Raw genomic sequence first — 17,689 nt, forward strand, 5'->3', positions numbered from 1 at the left:
CAAGGTCAGCCCTGGGGGCGCATCCCCAGCGAGACCAACGCGGAGCTAATGCTACGGTGGGGCCGGGGCCCGGGGGTACACACCTCTCTGATGTCTTCGTTGCCCTCCTTGATGTTCTCGGTTGCCCCGACAACAAGCTGGTGGATGCTGTCAATGTCGGCTTCCTGTGGGAGAAAAGAGGGCAGCGAACGCACGCCCCCCCCGCGCCCCAGTGCACGACAAACAGCAGCTGCCGCCGACTGAGGGCTGCGGGTTTGACACGCGTGGACCCGTGAATCTTCACGGCACCCCGAGAACAGACAACGCCCGTTTTCCAGAAGGGAAATTTAAGGCTCAGAGGTTTACAATTTGCCTGAAGTCACAGAGCCACCAAGGGCCAGGGCTGGGATTGGAACCCAATCCACCCCCACCTGCCGCCTCTCCTGTGCCGCTTGCCGGATGCTAAGGGACACACATAAGAGCTGCCGACTACAGAGCAGCCACCGCACACTGGGGGCTTCCCCACTGCGAAGTCCAGAGAAGTAAGCTTCAAGTGCACGTGCTTTCAAACATGCTGGCTTCAAAACAGGACCGCTTCACCCCTGTATCTCTATAAATGGGCTAAAGTTTAAAAATCAAAATGGGATGTTTACAAAAAATACTCCAAATACTTGAAAAGCTTAAGAAACATGGGGTCCTGGTCTCCTACATGGAACGGCTGGCTGACGAGCAGCCACCACACAGTGCCAGTGCCAGGCCGATCTGAGGGGCGCAAGGTCCCCGCCCTGCAGGTGTGGGGCGGCGGGGGCGGGAACGTGCTCTCGGGGGTGTGAGGGAACCCTAACCGATACAGCACTGTGAAGAGGAGGGCACGCCCGCTGGCTCCCCGCAGAGGCCACCTAGTCTGGGGACGTGGGGGCCAGGCTGCCGCGCTCTGCAACCGCGGCCGGAGAGTCGCAGAGGGAGCTGAGCAGCACCCGCATCCTGGAGAAAAGCTGGTCTCACAGACGAAAACAGACAGAGCCGACCCCTCAGGCTGGAGGCTCCGGGGCAGCCGGGGAAGGCGCAGCGGGCTCTGCAGACCCCTCCCCGGGGCCCAGGCCAGGCTGCTGGGGGCGAGGAGACGGGAGACGGGGAGCTGGGTCCCCGGGGGCAGGCGCAGTGCAGCCTCCTGACCGAGGCCCCGTGGCCGTGCACAGCCGGGCTGGGAGCAGGAGTGGAAGTGGCGCTCGTGAGCGTGACTGTGACTGCTCCGCAGCCCGGGCTCCACGGTGCCGCTCACGCTGCGCCGGGTCACGGCCGCACCTCGGAGTAACGTTCCCTGCGCTCACCCCCCCGGGTCACCCGATGCCGCTGGCCTCGGACTAGCTGAGCTGCCTCTGAAAGGGGTCGTGTGCCCTGCGGGAGGTTCCTGCTGGGCCAGTCGGCGGCTGAGGGGAGGCCCAGCAGCTTCCGAGGGAAGGCACAGCTCCCAAGCGTTGAGGGGCAGCCCTCACGGCCCTGAACGTGCGCCTCGTTACGGAGCCTCGCCTGGCTGGGTGGCCTAGGGGCAGCTTCCGGGGTGCAGTGCAGCCAACTAGTGCAGCTTAACTCAGCGGAGGAAAGTGACCGTTTCAAAGCCCCGCGGTCTGTGGAGGCTGAGAGGCTAACTGATCAGGTCTGTACAGATTTTGCCAGTTTCTGGCTGGAAGACAATCAGAACCGAACACCCACTTGGGAGGTGGCCCGGAGCCGGCACCGCGAGGGGGCCGAGCCCCGCGACGAGCTGACGTGGACGCTGCTGCCCATGGGCATCGCGCCTGCCCTGGGCTACCGCGGGACCCACGGCCGGCAAGGCCGCTGTCACGGAGGGGGCCGCCCAGCCCCGCGCCTCCCCTCCCTGGGCCGGCCGACCATGCGGCACAGCGGGCAGCTGACCGGAGCTGTCCCGCCACGCCCTGCACCCGCACACAGCTGCAGACAGCAGACTTCAGAAGCGTCCTGAGGACCTGGCACAGTCCTCTCAGAAGATGGAAATTAAAGCAGCTGCCTTCGCTCTTACCTGCTGTAAAACCTTCTCTGTGAAGATCTCTTGGAGTCTGGAAATTTCAACCACTTTCCCTTCGATTTGCCTTTACAACAAAACAGATGACATATGAACCATTAGTACTTGGTGATCTTAACAGGACTGTCACATGTGTCTAAAGAAACTGTCTCTAAGTGAAGGTGTGTGAGAGGGAGGGGACATCACGTCAGCCACGAGGGAGTGGACACCATGTCATCTGTGAGGGAGGGGACACCATGTCAGGTGAGAGGGAGGGACACCATGTCATCTGTGAGACAGGGGACACCATGTCATCTGTTGAGAGAGGGAGGGGACAGATACCACTTTGGACTCGGGGAAGGAGATGGGCAGAGGAGGGGTCCTTTCCCGGTTCCCCTGAATGCCTCTCAGCTAGTGGGGTGCACGGGACTGTCTGGAACCCCACCCTCCCGTGTGACCTGCCCCGCAAGGCCCCTGCCTAGGAGTCCGTGTGTGGGGCCGGAGCACTTGGCCGTGCCCCTTACAAAAGGCAAAGTCTCCTAGCGTGAAGGCCTGTGCCTGGCCCAGTAACCCGTGACACATGGAGAGGAGTCAAAAGAAATGGTCAGAGGATGTGACAACCCAACTCGGTTCCCACTCAGTAGGTTAAGGGTGAGAGTATATTTGCCACTCAAACCCATTCCCTGTTCAAAGAAAACACTTCTCCGGTCTTTTTGGGAAATATCCGTGCTCGGTGTTTCCGTGTGTCGGGGAGCGTGGGTGAGCCGGGGGCGGGCTGGGTGGTGGTGTCTAGGAAGGAGGCTGAATGTGACCGCTGTCCCAGCACGAGCAGTGACAGCAGGGACAGGAAGCGAGGGGGGTGGGCTGTGTCGCGGCCAAGTCCCCTCCCACAAGAACGGCAAGGAGCAGAGGGTGGGACAGTGTGACGGCCTCCGAGGAAGGAGCAGGGCGGCTGGCAGAGGGAGCCCAGGTCGTCACCAGGGACGCGCCATGTGACGCCCGGGCTCGCTTCATTCGGGATGTGCCCACAGGGCGCCGGGTTGCAGGCCCTCCTGTCAGGGGCTCCAAACAGCCCCAGGAGGCGGCTCCCGAGTGTGTCACCAGCACCGGCGCCTGTACGTGCGTGTGTGACCACGGCCGTCTGTTTGGTGACGGAGCAGACACACCCCAGTGGAGCTACTTGCAGAAGGCGGCGTCCCTTTGTCAGCTGCCCTTCCCGAGGCCACTGCATCTCACGGGAGGGACGTGTAGACGGCCCCCAACATGGCGTGTTGATTGCGCTGGGCGCAGTCTGCCGTCACTGTTGATCTCTGGACACTGTGGCTCCCGGGGCCCCAGCAGCAGGCGGGGGCCACCTCCCACAGGCCCACAGTGGAGGGGAGTCGGTGAATTTGGGCGGCTCCCCCACCCCCAAATGGCTCAGGGTGCAGCGTTTCGCCCAGGGGCCATAGGTGGATGCCTCGGCACCAATGTAGAAGAAGAAAGGTCCCAGGTCCTGGGAAGCTGTCCACCAGGTCACCGGCTCATGGTGCACGTACCTCACCTCGTCACACAGGCTGTTCATCTCGCCGATGAGGCGCTGGTTCTCCTGTTCGAACTGCAGGGAAAGACGCACACTAAGACGACATCGCACAGCTCCAGACCCCGAGGGACGCCTGCACGGAAGCCTCGGTCTGCCCCCGAGTGCCTCCACGGGGTCACCGTGGCAGGCACTGCCAAAGACCCTGGGCGTCAGGGCAAAGACGCCCTGCTGTGGGAAGGAAACAGGCTCCACAAGTCGCTGCCCCTAGCGCGGCGTCTCATCCAGTCGCCAGAGCCCGAGTGCCCGTCCCCACTGACGGTGCGGTTCCCACGCTGAGGGGCGCAGCCAGGAGGGGCGGCCCCGCTAATTATGCATCAAGGTAGCTGTTTAGGAGACTAGGATTTCACTTTTGAGTTTGAAATTATCAGCTGTCAACAGTTACTCCAGAATCCAGTTTTAAGAAAAAATACAATTACTTCAGCAGGTAGGAGTTAATTTACTTTGGCGATTAACCTCAGGTACTACTCAGGTGTTTTGTGTTTGAGGGCGCAGGGGGGGGCACTGTCTTTGAATTTTTCTAATGACAAAATATGGCCCTGCTCTTTTAAATCCACAGTCCTTTTATGCTTCTAAAAGGCTTCTAAACAGTCTATGGCCACGCCACCCTGAACAAGTCCAATGCCGTCTGATCTCAGAAGTTAAGCAGGGTCAGGCCTGGTTAGTACTTGGATGGGAGACCATCTAGGAAGACCCGGTGCTGTAGGTGTAAAAAATAAAAAAAAGCTGCAAGGTCCTCGCAATCTGTGAAATAATAATAATAAATGAAAGGCTTCTAAACAAAGTCAACTAGGGTTCTGAGGTGGCTTATGGCAGGAGTGTCCCTTGGGGACAAAGCCTCTGTCCGCGCCCCAGCCTGAGGGCATGTGGCCTCAGACGCTGGCTCCGCCTTCCTCCCAGCCCCTGCTCCTGCTGCCCCCCGGGAAAATACCCGGCTCCTGGCAGAAGTGGGAGAAATGCCTCAGGGGACCGAGTGGGGTGAGGGCCGAGGGGTTTGCCATAGGCCAGGAGCTTTGTGGAGGGTGGCCCCATCCCGAGGGCGGGGTTACAGGGAAGCTGCGGGTTTAAAAACAAAACCTGTTCCCCACAGCCAAGTGCAAGGTCGAGCTGGTGGGGCTCGGGCGGAGTAGGTGATGCTGCTGACACCCATGTGCACGAGGCTTCAGGATGGTTTCTGATGTCTCAGTGGCAGACTTGCACACCTCACCTCTCACCTGCTCAGGCAGGGAGCGGCCGAATGGCAGGCGGCAGCGGTAGGTGGTGGTCATGCCAGGGGCCTCTTGGGAACTTCCTGGGTGACCCGCAACCAGTCACTGGCCTCTGTGTGGCCTCCTGATTTCTCCTCATTGAACAGACGTGGTGATTCTTACCCCTTCCCGCCTGATCCTGAGGGAGGGAGGAAAGGCTGCTTCGCCTTCGAAGCCGTGTGACTTTGCGCTGTTGACTTAGCCTCTCTATGCCTCTGTTTTCTTCACTAAAATGGGGATAATAATAGTGCTTAATAGCATTGTTTGGAAGAAGACATGTCAGTTGCTTAACCGAAGTACATGGAACACAGTACGCTCTTGATAAATGTTAATTGCTATTATTTACTCTCTCTGGGAGTCAGATTCCAGATACGTAGCAAATGACTGCTTCTTGGCCTTTTGGCTAAGATCAACTGCAGATCCACAAATGAGCCTTCAGTGTTCTGAAGGACCCTGCCACCTCTCTGGTTTCCAACTTGAGAGTCGCTGTGACTCCTGGACTTCCATCCTCACAGGCACTAGAAGCGCACACACAACTTCATCTTCTGGGGCTCACTGGTGGTGTCTGTCTCCCCCCGACACACCGGGACTTCGCAAGGTGCAATGCTGAACGCAAGGCCTGGTCCCCACGGCCAGCACCAGGGACAGGGGCACACAGAGGCCCTGGGAAGACAAACCCGCCACAGTCTATGAAACACTTCATCTGTCAGTCCTTGAAAAGGGGGTGGAGGCGCCAAGAAGATGGGGAAGGTGGGCGAGCAGGGCCCTGCGGGCACGACGGAACGCCCACTGTTCCGGGGTCCCTTCCGCGGCCCACCCCCCTCTCCTGAGGCCTCACGCCAAAGTACGACGGTTCCCTCGGCGCAGATGGTGACCCCGCCACTGGGGGGGGCGCGCCATGTTTCAGAGTCCAGGACTTGGGAGCTGTCTGTGAAATGGGGCCAGCGACAGTCCCCTATGACCCGGGGTGACATAAATAAACGCTGAAGGGCTCAGAGCAGTACCTGGCACGGGCGTGTGTTCCATGAGTGTTAGGCGATATTATGTAACTGGTTTATTCCACTTAGAAGTCAGTGAGACCTTCAAATAGCCCCGCAAAAGGGTTTATAATCTGGTTTAAAGGATACAAACCCACACTGTAAACACGTCGTTGCAGAAATCCTTTTCTAATCTAATCCTCGTGACCATAGTTTTAAGAAGAAAACCACTCCTACGAAGGCCTTCTGAGTATAAAATGAGGCCAGGAGAAGTATTCGCACTGCAAAGGGCCAACGGCAGCTAGGGAAGCGAGGCAGGACAGGGCCCCAGAGGCCAGGGCCCCACGGGGCTCGGCCTGGAAAGCTGGCTGAGGCCCTCTCTGGGCTCTTCCAGATGTGCCATTTCTGTGCCAAACGCCTTCACACCTGTGGCTCTGGGACCATAACCGTGACCCCCCACCTGTGCCCCCGTGAGCCTGGAACCTCCCCAGGTCTGGACCCCGGCTCTGGCGTCTGTGGCGCCCAGATTCCCCCAACAATTCTCATGTTCTCATACCCGAGTCGAGTTGGCCACAGCCTGCAAGCCCCGCCAGTCAGTTGCCTGGGACTTCCGGGGCCTCAGGGGACCGGGGCTAGGGACACCTTTCATGCGAGTTTAAGAACGGAAGTCACATTCATGCCTTAAAAATCATCCCAAGGAATATGTCAGTAAATGCAGGGGGTTTCACTGGAGGCAGTAAAACGAATGTGGGCTTAGAAAAGGGGGCGTGTTCGCAGTGCAACGTCAGAAAGCATTTTGGGCGCGGGCGGCCTGACCACAAAACGTGACCTGTGTTCACTCGAGGCACGAATACTCCTGCGTCACGAGTTATAAGTGGGAATTTATAATGGAAATCACAGAATGCTCTGCGACCGTTTTGGAACACGTAACAACTGTTCCTATGAGTGAAATAATGCATTAAATTACTATTATAGGGTTTAATTCATTATTTCACCCCGAGGAAAACTTCCAAAACAGTGATTATAAATTATGACCACAATTTGCTACAACGCTTTCCAATTTAAAACCAATCGCGCAGTATTTCTCTCTCTCCATTTTCAGAGTTAAGCCTCTTTAAGTAGGATTCGGGTTAGTCAGGCCACGCGATGTGGTACTTGGCTATCATTCCCAATTAAGAGAGAGGTTAGCGGAACGTCAACGAGCCCGTCGTGAAGACACTGAAGCCTACGGGCCTCGCCGAAGCCGCCCGCAGCGACAGCGAACATCTGGGTGGTCTCGCTGGTCCCGTCACTGCGACACGGAACAGCTGGCGCGTTCTCAGTGAGGACGGCGCCTGGAAGCGAGGCCGTCAGGAGTCGCTACAGAAACAAGAGCCTGGTGAGGCCAACGTTATTCCTTGCAGGCGTCCGCTATGCCGCGTGTGAGCTCGTGCAGAGGACGCGGCAGGGCACAGTTGGTGTTTCTGTGAGGAGCCGGCATCGGCTCAGCCGCGCGCCCGCACGTGCAGCCTCACATCCCCAGCGAGTCTGTGGGGCTGTGGATTCTTGCCACATTCAAGCTCCGTGGGGCTAATTTTCTGGCCCCAAAGTACGTGGACAGTGAGTGATATGAGGAGGACTCATAAACAACTGTCTAGTCCCAAAGCCCACGTTCCTTCGGCTTTTCTCCCGGGGACCGAGCATCAGCCGGTTTACAGACACGTCCCTTGCTGCCGGCCTCCCTCTGGTCCGCCGTCCAGGTAGCCGCGCAGAGGCCTCTACGCCTGGCATCTGCTGCCGGCCGCTGCGCACAGGAGAGAGGCAAGCTCCCCCGGCAGACGACTGTTATCCCTCCAGCTATTCCCCTGACGAGGAGGGTGCAGCAGAAAAGTCCTACATGGAAGGCACATTCTGCCTAAACACAAATGCATCCAGTCCTAATGAAGAGACTGTGGGCTACACTTTTATCTCCAGGAAAGACAAGTGGCCACGTTTCATTATTTGGAGGAACATGACTCATCATTTTCATTAATAAAATTATTTTGTACAAACTGAGAAAAATGGTGAGGTTTTAAGACACGTCTGCCGTCAAGGGAGTGTGACCTAATGGCTCTCTCCTGTCGTTTGCTGGCTGCCCCGCCGCCGCCTGCCCTCCAGTGGAGGGTCCCCGGGTGATGTCTCGTCTCTTCTCTCCCCTGTACACGCTGTTTCAAATGCCAGCAAAGCGCTGTCTCCGTTACTCGTATCTCTAGCTGGAACTCAGATCTCAACGCCCACCAGATACCTCCACGGATGCCCCGCCAGCACCGCAAACTCACACGTGTCCAAGATGAAACCCATCACGTCCTGCCCCACCCCAGGCTGCCCGCCGCCTGCGTGCCCTGCCGTCTCCTGACTGCCGGCGTCCTGCCCTGCCCTGCCCAGTGAGAACGCGCCAGGCGCCCGCCCCACACACTCGGTCGCGTCGCGTGCTGTCCTCCGATGAGTGTCAAGCGTCTGCTCCCCCGGACGCAGCTCCCGCCGCCTCACCGCCGCGTCCCAGCACGGCTCGCGTCGTCTCCCGGCTGCGGGGGCAGCGGTGGCTAGCCGGACCCTGCTGCGGCCTGCTGTAGCCACCCTCTATGCCGGAGGCTCCCGGCACGCGTCTCTGGGCCTGGGCACTGGGCACGCACACAGTCAGAGGGTGCATCCGGAACGTGAGCAGCTGGAGGGGAAGGGCCTGGTGGGCCACTCTAAGGTGTCTGAGTTCCTTCCTTAGCTCAGAATTATTCTTGTCTACAAAGGACAAAGCTAGCTCTGCTTATCATTCCAAAGAAGGTACCACCGGCTCCGAGGGAGCCCTGCAAGGCGAGTCCCAGGAGTGTCACGGCTAATGGTGCCTTCACTGGGGTCAGTTCTGAGCTTCTGAGTTGCTGACTTGAAAGGGGAAAGCACGTATCCGGTGGATAAATGTCTGTGAAGCCGAACTGCATATAAAATACTATGAAACTCCGCTGAGTTGCAGCTGATCCTGCTGTGGGTGCAGCATGCACACCACAGTCCTTGCCTACACATGTGCAGCTGTGACCCGAGACGCCGAGCTCTGCTCAGGCTCTCCTACCCTGTGAGGGGGACAGCTGGACTGCCTCTCTGTATAAACTGCCCCTCGGCTGAGGGAACTCAACTACGAGTGCCCACTGTGTGCCTGGTGCCCTGATGCGTGCACCTCATGGGGCAGCTCACTCAGTCGCTTGCCCCCCTGAGAGGTGGCTTAGAGAAGAAGCAGGAAGTCTGGAGAGCAGGAGGATTCTGAGCCAGTTCTCTGCCCTTGGCAGCCCCCGGCCACCCTTGCAGGGCTCGGCCTGCAGACCAGCGTGTGACACTGCTCCGTGGGCCCCCAGAGGGCTGGCTGACTCCTCTGCCAGGTGGCTGTGAGTTTGCCACATGGCTCTCGTGCTGGCTACACACAGCTAGACCATCAGATCCCACCTGGGACTCACGTGAGCTGTGACAGGTGACAAAAGGCAGGGTTTAAAGCCAGGGCTCGGGGTGAATGGTGGCACAGTTGCTCTAGGCTCTGTGACCTTGGGAGGGCTTTGGAGGTTTCGTGCCTCATAGTCTTCAACTGTCTAAGGGGGACAAGTAGCTCAAGGGAGCTGGGAACAGCAGCTGAGGCGTTACTCTGCATTTTTCAGCTGTTACTTATGCTTTTTCACATTACCATCACACCAGCAATTCAAACAATTAAAAAGCTCCAGAGCGGCAATTATAAAAGACCATTTAGTCTAGAAGACATTTTACTGCCGCTGAAAAGATATCTAATATTAGTAAAATTATTCCAAGGCAATTTCTTCTTTAATTATGTTACTGCAAATTTAAAATATATGAAAAACACACTAGGAATGAAGAAATCCAGTGGAAATATTGTATTTAAATTATTTATAAATTTTAAAACTCAGAATAAAAATCAGGGCAAGGGCATTTAGGATGACCTACTCGATGAAATAGTCTTACTAAAACCAGTTAAAAAGAAACGATTAAGCAGAGAATAGCATTACCATTTGTATTTCTTCTGGGGATAATTCATCTTCACCTTTGCCATCTCCCCAGGGTCCCAATTCAGGTTGTGCTTCGGCCGGAATCTTTTCTGTTAAAAAAATAAAATAAAATAAAGCAATACATTCATTTCAGAACAGGCTGGCTTAGGGGGCAGGCACATGAGACACGTGAGAGGGGGCAGAACCTTAGAGCTGTGTCCGAATTCGATTACCTGTTGGCCAATACTCAGGCATGGCAGTGCGGTTCTTGTTCAATGTGTAGACCTGCGTGTGTGTGCGCGTGTGTGTGCGTGCGTGTGTGCCGGGAGGGGGGACGTATGCACACCTGCAGTACTGCAGTGATTTTGGCAATGGCCGCAAACCAACGGACATTGTCTGGGGCCAGTCATCACGTGTATCTTACTTCAAAACACACTCACACACTTATACTCCTCCCTCCACTTTTTGAAGGTTGCAAAATATATAGGTATTTTCAATGTGAAAAAAATTAGAAACATGTAAGCAATAGAGGAAAACACCGCTCCCTAATGCCACGTCTCTCCTGGAAGTAGCCACTGCTGCTGTTTGGTGTAGCCTCATAGACTCGATCTGAGCATCTTCACAAACAGATCTGCGATCCCCTGCCTCCCTCCTCCTCAACCCACAGATAACACAGAGTTTCAACTCAAAGATGTCGGTGCTATGTATTGTTCTAAAACTTGCTTTTCATGGTTTGATAGCAATGTGCCTTGGGGATCACACCGTGCGGCCCACACAGGCCTACCTCTTCCTTCTACACTGCTGCGTGACATTCCATTGTAAGGGTACACCGTCCTCCCACCGACGAGCCTTTGGTCATTCTGGTTTTTACCAGAACGATGGTGCCACGTGCCCGTCGCGCTCTGCACATGCCAGCTGAACTCTAGCACGGACGCCTGGGCGTGACGTGCTGGCTGGCAGTGCGTGCTATTTTAAACCGGAGAACTTTGGGGCCGTGATCCTACACACCCATGTGGCAGCCCTCCACGAAGCACAGGCTCCCAGAAGGGGCTGCGCCAGCCAGGAGTGTGCTGGAGGCGCCTGTGTGGCTTACGGGCTGGGGGTGGGGGGACCCCTCCCTGGCTCTGTTTCTAAAGGTGACTTTGTGTCTGGTGTCTCAGGGGTGCCTCTGAGCTCTCAGCGGGTTGCCAAGGGCTCCGAGCACACACCGCTGCTTTCCCCCTTGCTTAGTCTCAGCACGTCCCCAGAGCTGACGTCAGCCCCTCGACACGCGCAAAAGACCCGGTTTGTTCCGAGACTGACAAGGGGAAAGAACACAAGTGGACACTGATGTGGACAAGGCACGTTAGGCAGACCACGTGCACAACGGCACGGTTTTTTGGGACCTGTCGTCGCAAAAAAGCTCCATGTCATCCACAACCTGTGCAGGTTTTTTAAAAAATGGCTGTTTTTGCTAGAACTGTTTTCATATTTATAAGACATCTTCATGTATAATAGTACATAATAAACATATGCATACTTCATACATAAAAAACATCTCTAGGAGACAAGCTGCGAGCATCTTTAGAAACTGATGCAGCGTTTTCTGAGACACTGGTCCCCAGGCGAGATACCCGCACCTCACCTCCTGCTCGCCCGGCCCATGGCCCTCTGGCTCCTACCTGACCTCATTACGGTACTCAGGTCAAGCTTTTACTTTTACGTTTTTAAGAGATAAAGACATCAAAATTAGAGACATAGAAACATCGTCTGCATCAGAACCAAGACGAAGTCAGCTCTGAGCTGGAAAGGCGAGTGTGTTAAGGGAACCGTGCTCAGCGGCAGGCTCTCTCTGCAGCCGCTGGGAGCCAGGCGGACCCGCCGGGGGCCACGCGGGACTGTCACGAACCATGCAGCACCCGCCGGGAGCCACGTGGACCCGCCACTGAGGAATCAGAGGCAGCACAGTGCTCCCCGCGCCACAGCTCTGCCCAGACTTGGCCCCTCCGATGCCAGGAGCCTCCAGTCTGCACTCCGGGGCCTGGCCCCACCACCTTTCCAGTCTTGACTCCCAGGCCCCCCACCTGGGTGTGTCGCTGACCCACGACTGCCCTCCCTACCGAATGCATCCCAGCCCTCCGAGCATCACTCACCTGCTCCCCCTGCTAGAACACCTAAGCTGGCAGTGTTCAGGTCTAGACGCATTTCTCAGTGCCACCTCCTCCTGAAGTCCCCTGGCCTTCAACTGAACGCTGTCCTTTGCACCCGTGCCACCTCTCAGCACGACTTACTTTCTCAGGGGCTGGAATCTTATCGGTCACTGTGAGCCCCGGAGGGCAGGAGCCACGGCCACCCGAGGAGGGTAGCACTCAAAGACCACATGCCCGCCCACTGCTGGGGGCCAAGGCCAGGACACAAGTAAGGGGCACCGAAGACGGCCTTCTGGCTGAGCGAGGACATGGAAGAAACAGCTCTGAATGTTGGCTATGGACAGAGGTCCGCAGTGACCTCGGAGGTGCTTAATGCTGTCGACTAAATAAAAAACTAACAAAACTAGTGCCTTTTAAAAACACACAGGAGTGTAATGGGCAAGAAACCACTGTCTGCCTACAACTGTGGTAGCCCAGGCCTACACGTATTTTTGTCCGAGTTACATCTCGTGTTTCAAAAGGGCACTAAAATCTGAAAAGAAAATGAAAACCTCAAAGCCCAGATATTAAAACTCCTGCTGCTAACTATCGACACACTTATCAGACGCCCATGGACAGGAGAGCCTGTCTCCGGCCGGCGAGAGGCGAGGGCACAGCAGGAGGCTGGCTGTGGGTGACGAGGCTCTCCCACTGGCCCTGCGGCCGGGATGCAGGGGCACGGTCAAGGGCACACGGTGGGCCCCGTTTCCCACGCCTCGTCTCCAGCCCCGTCGTCCTCCTGAGCCCTGGGCTCCCTCCAACAACTGACACACCGTTTCCGCCTGGAAAACCAACGGGTGCCTCGGCCCTAACGCGTAGACCAGAATGGTTTCCGCTCCCTGCCCGCCCCGCCCAGCCCTCTGCCGGACCCGACCTTCCTTCCGCTTTCTTCACCTCAGTCCGCCCAGCTGCTCGCGCCCCAAGCCTAGAAGCAGCCCCGACTGCCCGTGCCCCTCGCGCCCCTCACGCCCCTCACCTACCTGCTAGCTAACCTTCAGCCCTACACTATGACCGGGGTTTGGGCGTGTCTCTCCATCCCCACCGCTGCCTCCTGAAGGTCACGCTGTCATCTGGTCGGGACCACTGCGATGGCTCCTAACAAGTCCACCTGCTCCCGCTTTTCCTCACTCCTCTCTGACTCCACACAGCGGGCAGAGGTCTAAACGCAGACCAGACCTTGTCACTCTCAGCCTAAGACCCTCCAGGGGCTTCTGGCTACACGCAGAGTAGACCGCTTCCACAGCCTCCGAGGGCCGGAATGATCGGCCCTGCGCCTCCGCCTCGTCTCCTCCGTGCGATTCTCAACTGTGGCCCCTGGTGTGCGTGCGTGTACACGTGCGGCGCGCGCGTGTAAGTATGCTGAGCTCTTCTCTCCCTCCCAGACCTTTTCACTGGCCGGTGCCTTTGCCTGGAGAGCTCCTTCCTGTGTGTCGGTTCTGATCTCTCCACGTCTTCGCCAACACTTGCTGTTCTCTGCCTTTTTCTCTCTCGCCGTCCTAGCGAGTGTGGAGCAGTAAGTACCTTACTGAGGTTTTGATTCGCATTTCCCTGATCACGACTGATGCTCAGCATCTTTTCATAGACTTCCTGGCCACGTGTCTGTCTTTCCTGGGCATACTGCAATACCAAGGTCTCCGATCTCTCTGGCAGGCCAAAGCTCTCCTGCTACCAGGCCTTCTCTTTCACGGCACACGCGGTGATGGTACACTCGCCTGGGTCACTATTCCACTGACATCTGTTGCTCACTGGACTGTCGCAGGCGTGCCCATTTTCTGCTCACTACCGAATCCCCAGCATGCAGCACAGCACCCGGCACGACAGTACCCAGTGTGGGCTCGGGGCCCAGTAGGGGCAGGCTGCTAAATCTCTTCGCCCCACTCTCATCAGCCCCAATAATATTTCTTGAACGAATGAATGAGTATGCTTTGTCTGGCATGAGTAAATTTAGATATGCTATCCCTATGCACTGTTTTAGGAAAAACAGGGACCCGTAACTTCATGGGTGATGTCGGGGTTCTCCCTCATTAGGGACAAGTGGAGACAGGGCCTCTGGGAGGCAGGCAGCCACCAGAGGGGGTGGGCTCAGGCTCTACAAAGATAGGGACCCACCTGCAATTCCGGAGCCGCCTTTTCTTGTTTGACTTTGAACAGGTTATATAATCTCTCCAAAGCTGTTTCCTTACATGCAAAATAATTACAGTAACAACTCAAAAGATCCAATAAAGCCGGATCTACTGACACCCCTGCTCGTGAAGGGCTCGCTAACCGTGAGTCTCCTTGCCCTCCTCCACTGAAGCTGTTTTCATGCAGGGAAAGGGCCTCTGGCATCTTCCAGGCTTATAAAGCCAGGAGGCGTTCAGAATTCCCTCCCTCGTAAAATGCAGAAAATAAATTACATGGGGAGGCAGCACAGGTGCACAAGTTACCCAGCCCCTGGGAGCCTTTCACAAAAAGAGGTTCGTGAAACCACCCCAGAGGACAGCTGTACGGATGGCAGTGACATCTGTAAGGAATCGGGACAGTGCCTGGCATCTGGGACCTACGGTAAACAAGAGCCACCGTCATCATACAGAAGAGGAGGCTGCAGAAGACTCTCGGCTTCGGCACACCACCATCCTGGGTTCATGCACAGCACACCCCACCTGCTCCATGTCTGAGGCAGAGCACACCAAGCACGCTTTCCCTACGCTGGGTGGCCGTACTGCCTGAGCACAGGCTGAATATCTCCACAACGTCACGCATGTTCCTTTGTTTCCAGACTTGGTGGAGACCCGCATTTGTTAAGCACCCACTGCGTGTTGGGAGCTCTTCTCAGTCAGGGGCCCTGTAGCACACACGAGGACAGGGAGCAAATAAACCCAGACTTGCACTGTGTCCTGCTGGCTCCGCTGGCTGTCGAAGGCCCCTGAAATCACACGCTGCATCCCAAGGTGGGCTGGTCAGCCCCATGCAGGGTCAGCGCTGACAGTGCCCCGAGATCACCGGGCAGTGCCTGGGGGCAGGGAGGCAGCACACCGCCTCTCCCGAGGCTGACGCGCAAGACCCCCGGGCAGACGCCATCGCTTCCTCCTGATGCTAAGTCCCCTGTCTCCAACTCCCTGGGCACAGCGACGTCAGGCCCTTCCTCGTGGACCCTGCCGGTTCCCCGGTGACTGGGGGAGGACAGGGGGAGTCCTCCCGTCCTGCCCCAGCAGCGGTCATTAAATCCGACTGCGACAGAACAAAGGCCGTGTTTCCTTTGCTCACAAACTCTGCGAATGCAAACAGCACTGGCTCCCTGGGACCGCTCGCCTTCTTCTCCTGCTTTGTATCTTTGCTAACATGTTATACAGAAGACATGCAAGGGAAGACTCTGATTTTGATCCATACCTGGACATTCTTCAGAGTCTTTTGAAGGATCTTGTGAAACTTTCTCAGAGGACATGGATTCTCTTGTCTTTGTGTTTGGTTCTGGTTCCAGCTTAGATCTAAAAATAAATAATTAGCAATCATGTGATTTACTTCAGCAACAGGATTCCGTCTGGGCAACACACGGGAATCCCACGTGATGCCTGCACGCTCGTTCTGTGCCCCGCCCTGGAGAGCAGAGCCGCTGCCTCTGGGCCCGGCGACCACCCTGACATATCGCTAGCGGGGCACTTATCACAGACAACGTGCCGATGTCACCGTCTGCAGTGCGCCACAGGGCACCGGGGGTGGGGGGGGAGGTCAGCATGTGCTGAGGGAAAGGCAGGGCCCGCCACGTACTGACACCGCACTCAACACGTGGGTAGGGAAGGCCGACTGTACCACGTTCAACAAACCCAGGAAGCTGGTTGTTTTACACCAATACAAAAGTTTAAATATAAAAGTGCAAGCCTTTAAACACCCACTGGATGGAACCGACCTGTCTTAGGAACCCAGGCTTCTGCACGTGGTGCTGCCTCCTGCCTCCGAGCTCCTCCCACGGCTGTGCTATGTTCCGCCTGCAGGGCTGGGCCCACCTCGCCTGCTCAGAGAGGCCTCCCCTGACTTTCCTATCTGGAAAAGGCCTCCTTCCGTGGCTGCAACACAGCGCCTGCCTGCCTGCTTCACGTGGTCACCGCAGTCCGGAATGACCTTGCTAGTTCATGTCTATCATCCACCCGGCTCCACCGCAGTGCACGTGTTTAGCCCGACATGCTAGATGTGTGCCTGGCGTTCAGTATTTCATAAATGTAGGCTGAATGAATGGATACTTTGTAACTGTCAGTAAAAGGCTAACAGGAGAGAAAAAAAGTCCGTTATGAAACAACGGGCCTTGTAATGGCTTTCCTGGAATCCACACGGCGCCATGAAGATTATAGGCAGAGAGCCAAAAAGATCTATGATCGAGTTCATGGTAGTAGGCAGAGAGGCTATGAATAAAAAGAACAATGTAAATACGTGTGAGGATGAATCTAATGCCAGCTGGCATTTACGGAGGGCTTACTACGTACCAGGCATTTTTCTAAGCATTTCACATGGACAAGTTTATTTGATGCCAGCCATCCCTACAAGGTGAGTACTAGTGCTAAAGACCTTTTAGCAGTGGAGGAAGCCGAGGTATATGGAAGTTAGTGGGCTGCCCAGGTCACAGGTCATATGTGGCTGTGTTTGTGACCGCAAGGCCAGGCTCTGACAAGTGCTCCAAGGAGGGCACACCTGCCCTGGGTCCCACGAGCAGGGACTTCTGCGGTCAAACGCGTCCGAGAAAGCCGAGTCCAAGCTATACGGGTGTTTTACTCCAGGACTCCTCAGAGCCTTTCTACACGAGAATACATTCTGGAGCTCCAGAAAGGATGTCTTTTCCAAATATCCTGGCCGCAGAGACCATTCTATGGATTTTTATTTTTTTCCCCAAAGGACCCGAGTTTCCAGAAAGGCTGCTCTGCAGCATCAATCCAGTAACTAGTGCTGATTCTGGGAGGTGCTGTGGACGGGGAGGACTCAGGGAGTCTAGAAAGGTCAGCAGGGCAGAGGGCGGGTGGCAGCCACAAGCTGCTCGCGTGGTGGGGAGCCTTCTCCTCGGCCATGCTGCTCAGCAGGACCAGCCTGCTGTCCTCTTGGGCTGTCTTATCTGATGGGTTACCCCAGTGATTCCACGAATGACCTTGACAGTGGATACTGGGTCCTTCCTATACCCCTAGCTGACCGCCTGAGAAAGAAGCACTTGGACTTGGGCTTGAATTCTAGTCTGCCACTTCCTTGCAGTGTGACCTCCAGTTCTCCCACGTATCAGGTTTTTTAAATTCTCCTTGAGTTTCTTCATCTGCCAAACGGAGAAAATGGTGCTGGGCCAGCTTCCGTCTCCGCGAAGTGGTTCCCGGCACCTTTCATTCCAACCCGACACCCTGGGGCACTCCAGCTTTCTCCCTTTCCCTTCTTGAATGATGGGACCCCTGGCTTCCAGCACCCTTCCCATCACATCTGCCAAAGATGTTGCGAAGACTAACTGAAACCGTGGACCGGAAACAGTACCAGGTAAAACGTACGTACTCTACGAATTCTTACTACGATCAATTCAGTGTTGAAAGTGCTGAGGTGCACAGGGTACGTGTCACGCAGCAGGATCTTGAAAGAGGAGTGAGATTCTGACAGGCGCAAAGGGCAGAGAGCTTAGCCTGGGCCTCGGGAACCTGCTGGAATGGAACTTCTAGGTCACAGGATGGCCGTTTAACTTTGGAGAATCACTCGGCTGTTTCCGTTAAGATCATTTTATGC

At 56.2% G+C, this 17,689-nt stretch overlaps 1 protein-coding gene and 1 pseudogene across 7 annotated transcripts in view; one reads left to right on the forward strand and one right to left on the reverse strand.

The window, feature by feature from the left end:
- Positions 1-17,689, reverse strand: part of STX18 (syntaxin 18) — a 103,171-nt gene that overhangs the window by 1,451 nt on the left and 84,031 nt on the right. For all 7 annotated transcript variants that reach the window (XM_039838199.1, XM_039838201.1, XM_039838198.1 and 4 more), the window contains 5 exons: positions 15,338-15,435; positions 9,822-9,910; positions 3,541-3,599; positions 2,021-2,090; positions 84-164 (listed from right to left, as the gene is read on the reverse strand). In XM_039838199.1, coding sequence (XP_039694133.1) covers positions 84-164; positions 2,021-2,090; positions 3,541-3,599; positions 9,822-9,910; positions 15,338-15,435 — 397 coding nt within the window. The remainder of the gene's footprint in view (positions 1-83; positions 165-2,020; positions 2,091-3,540; positions 3,600-9,821; positions 9,911-15,337; positions 15,436-17,689) is intronic.
- Positions 4,172-4,290, forward strand: LOC120582999 (uncharacterized; annotated as a pseudogene).

Source organism: Pteropus medius, unplaced genomic scaffold (assembly GCF_902729225.1).
Source record: "Pteropus medius unplaced genomic scaffold, Ma_sr-lr_union100, whole genome shotgun sequence".
NCBI classification, from domain to species: domain Eukaryota; kingdom Metazoa; phylum Chordata; class Mammalia; order Chiroptera; family Pteropodidae; genus Pteropus; species Pteropus medius.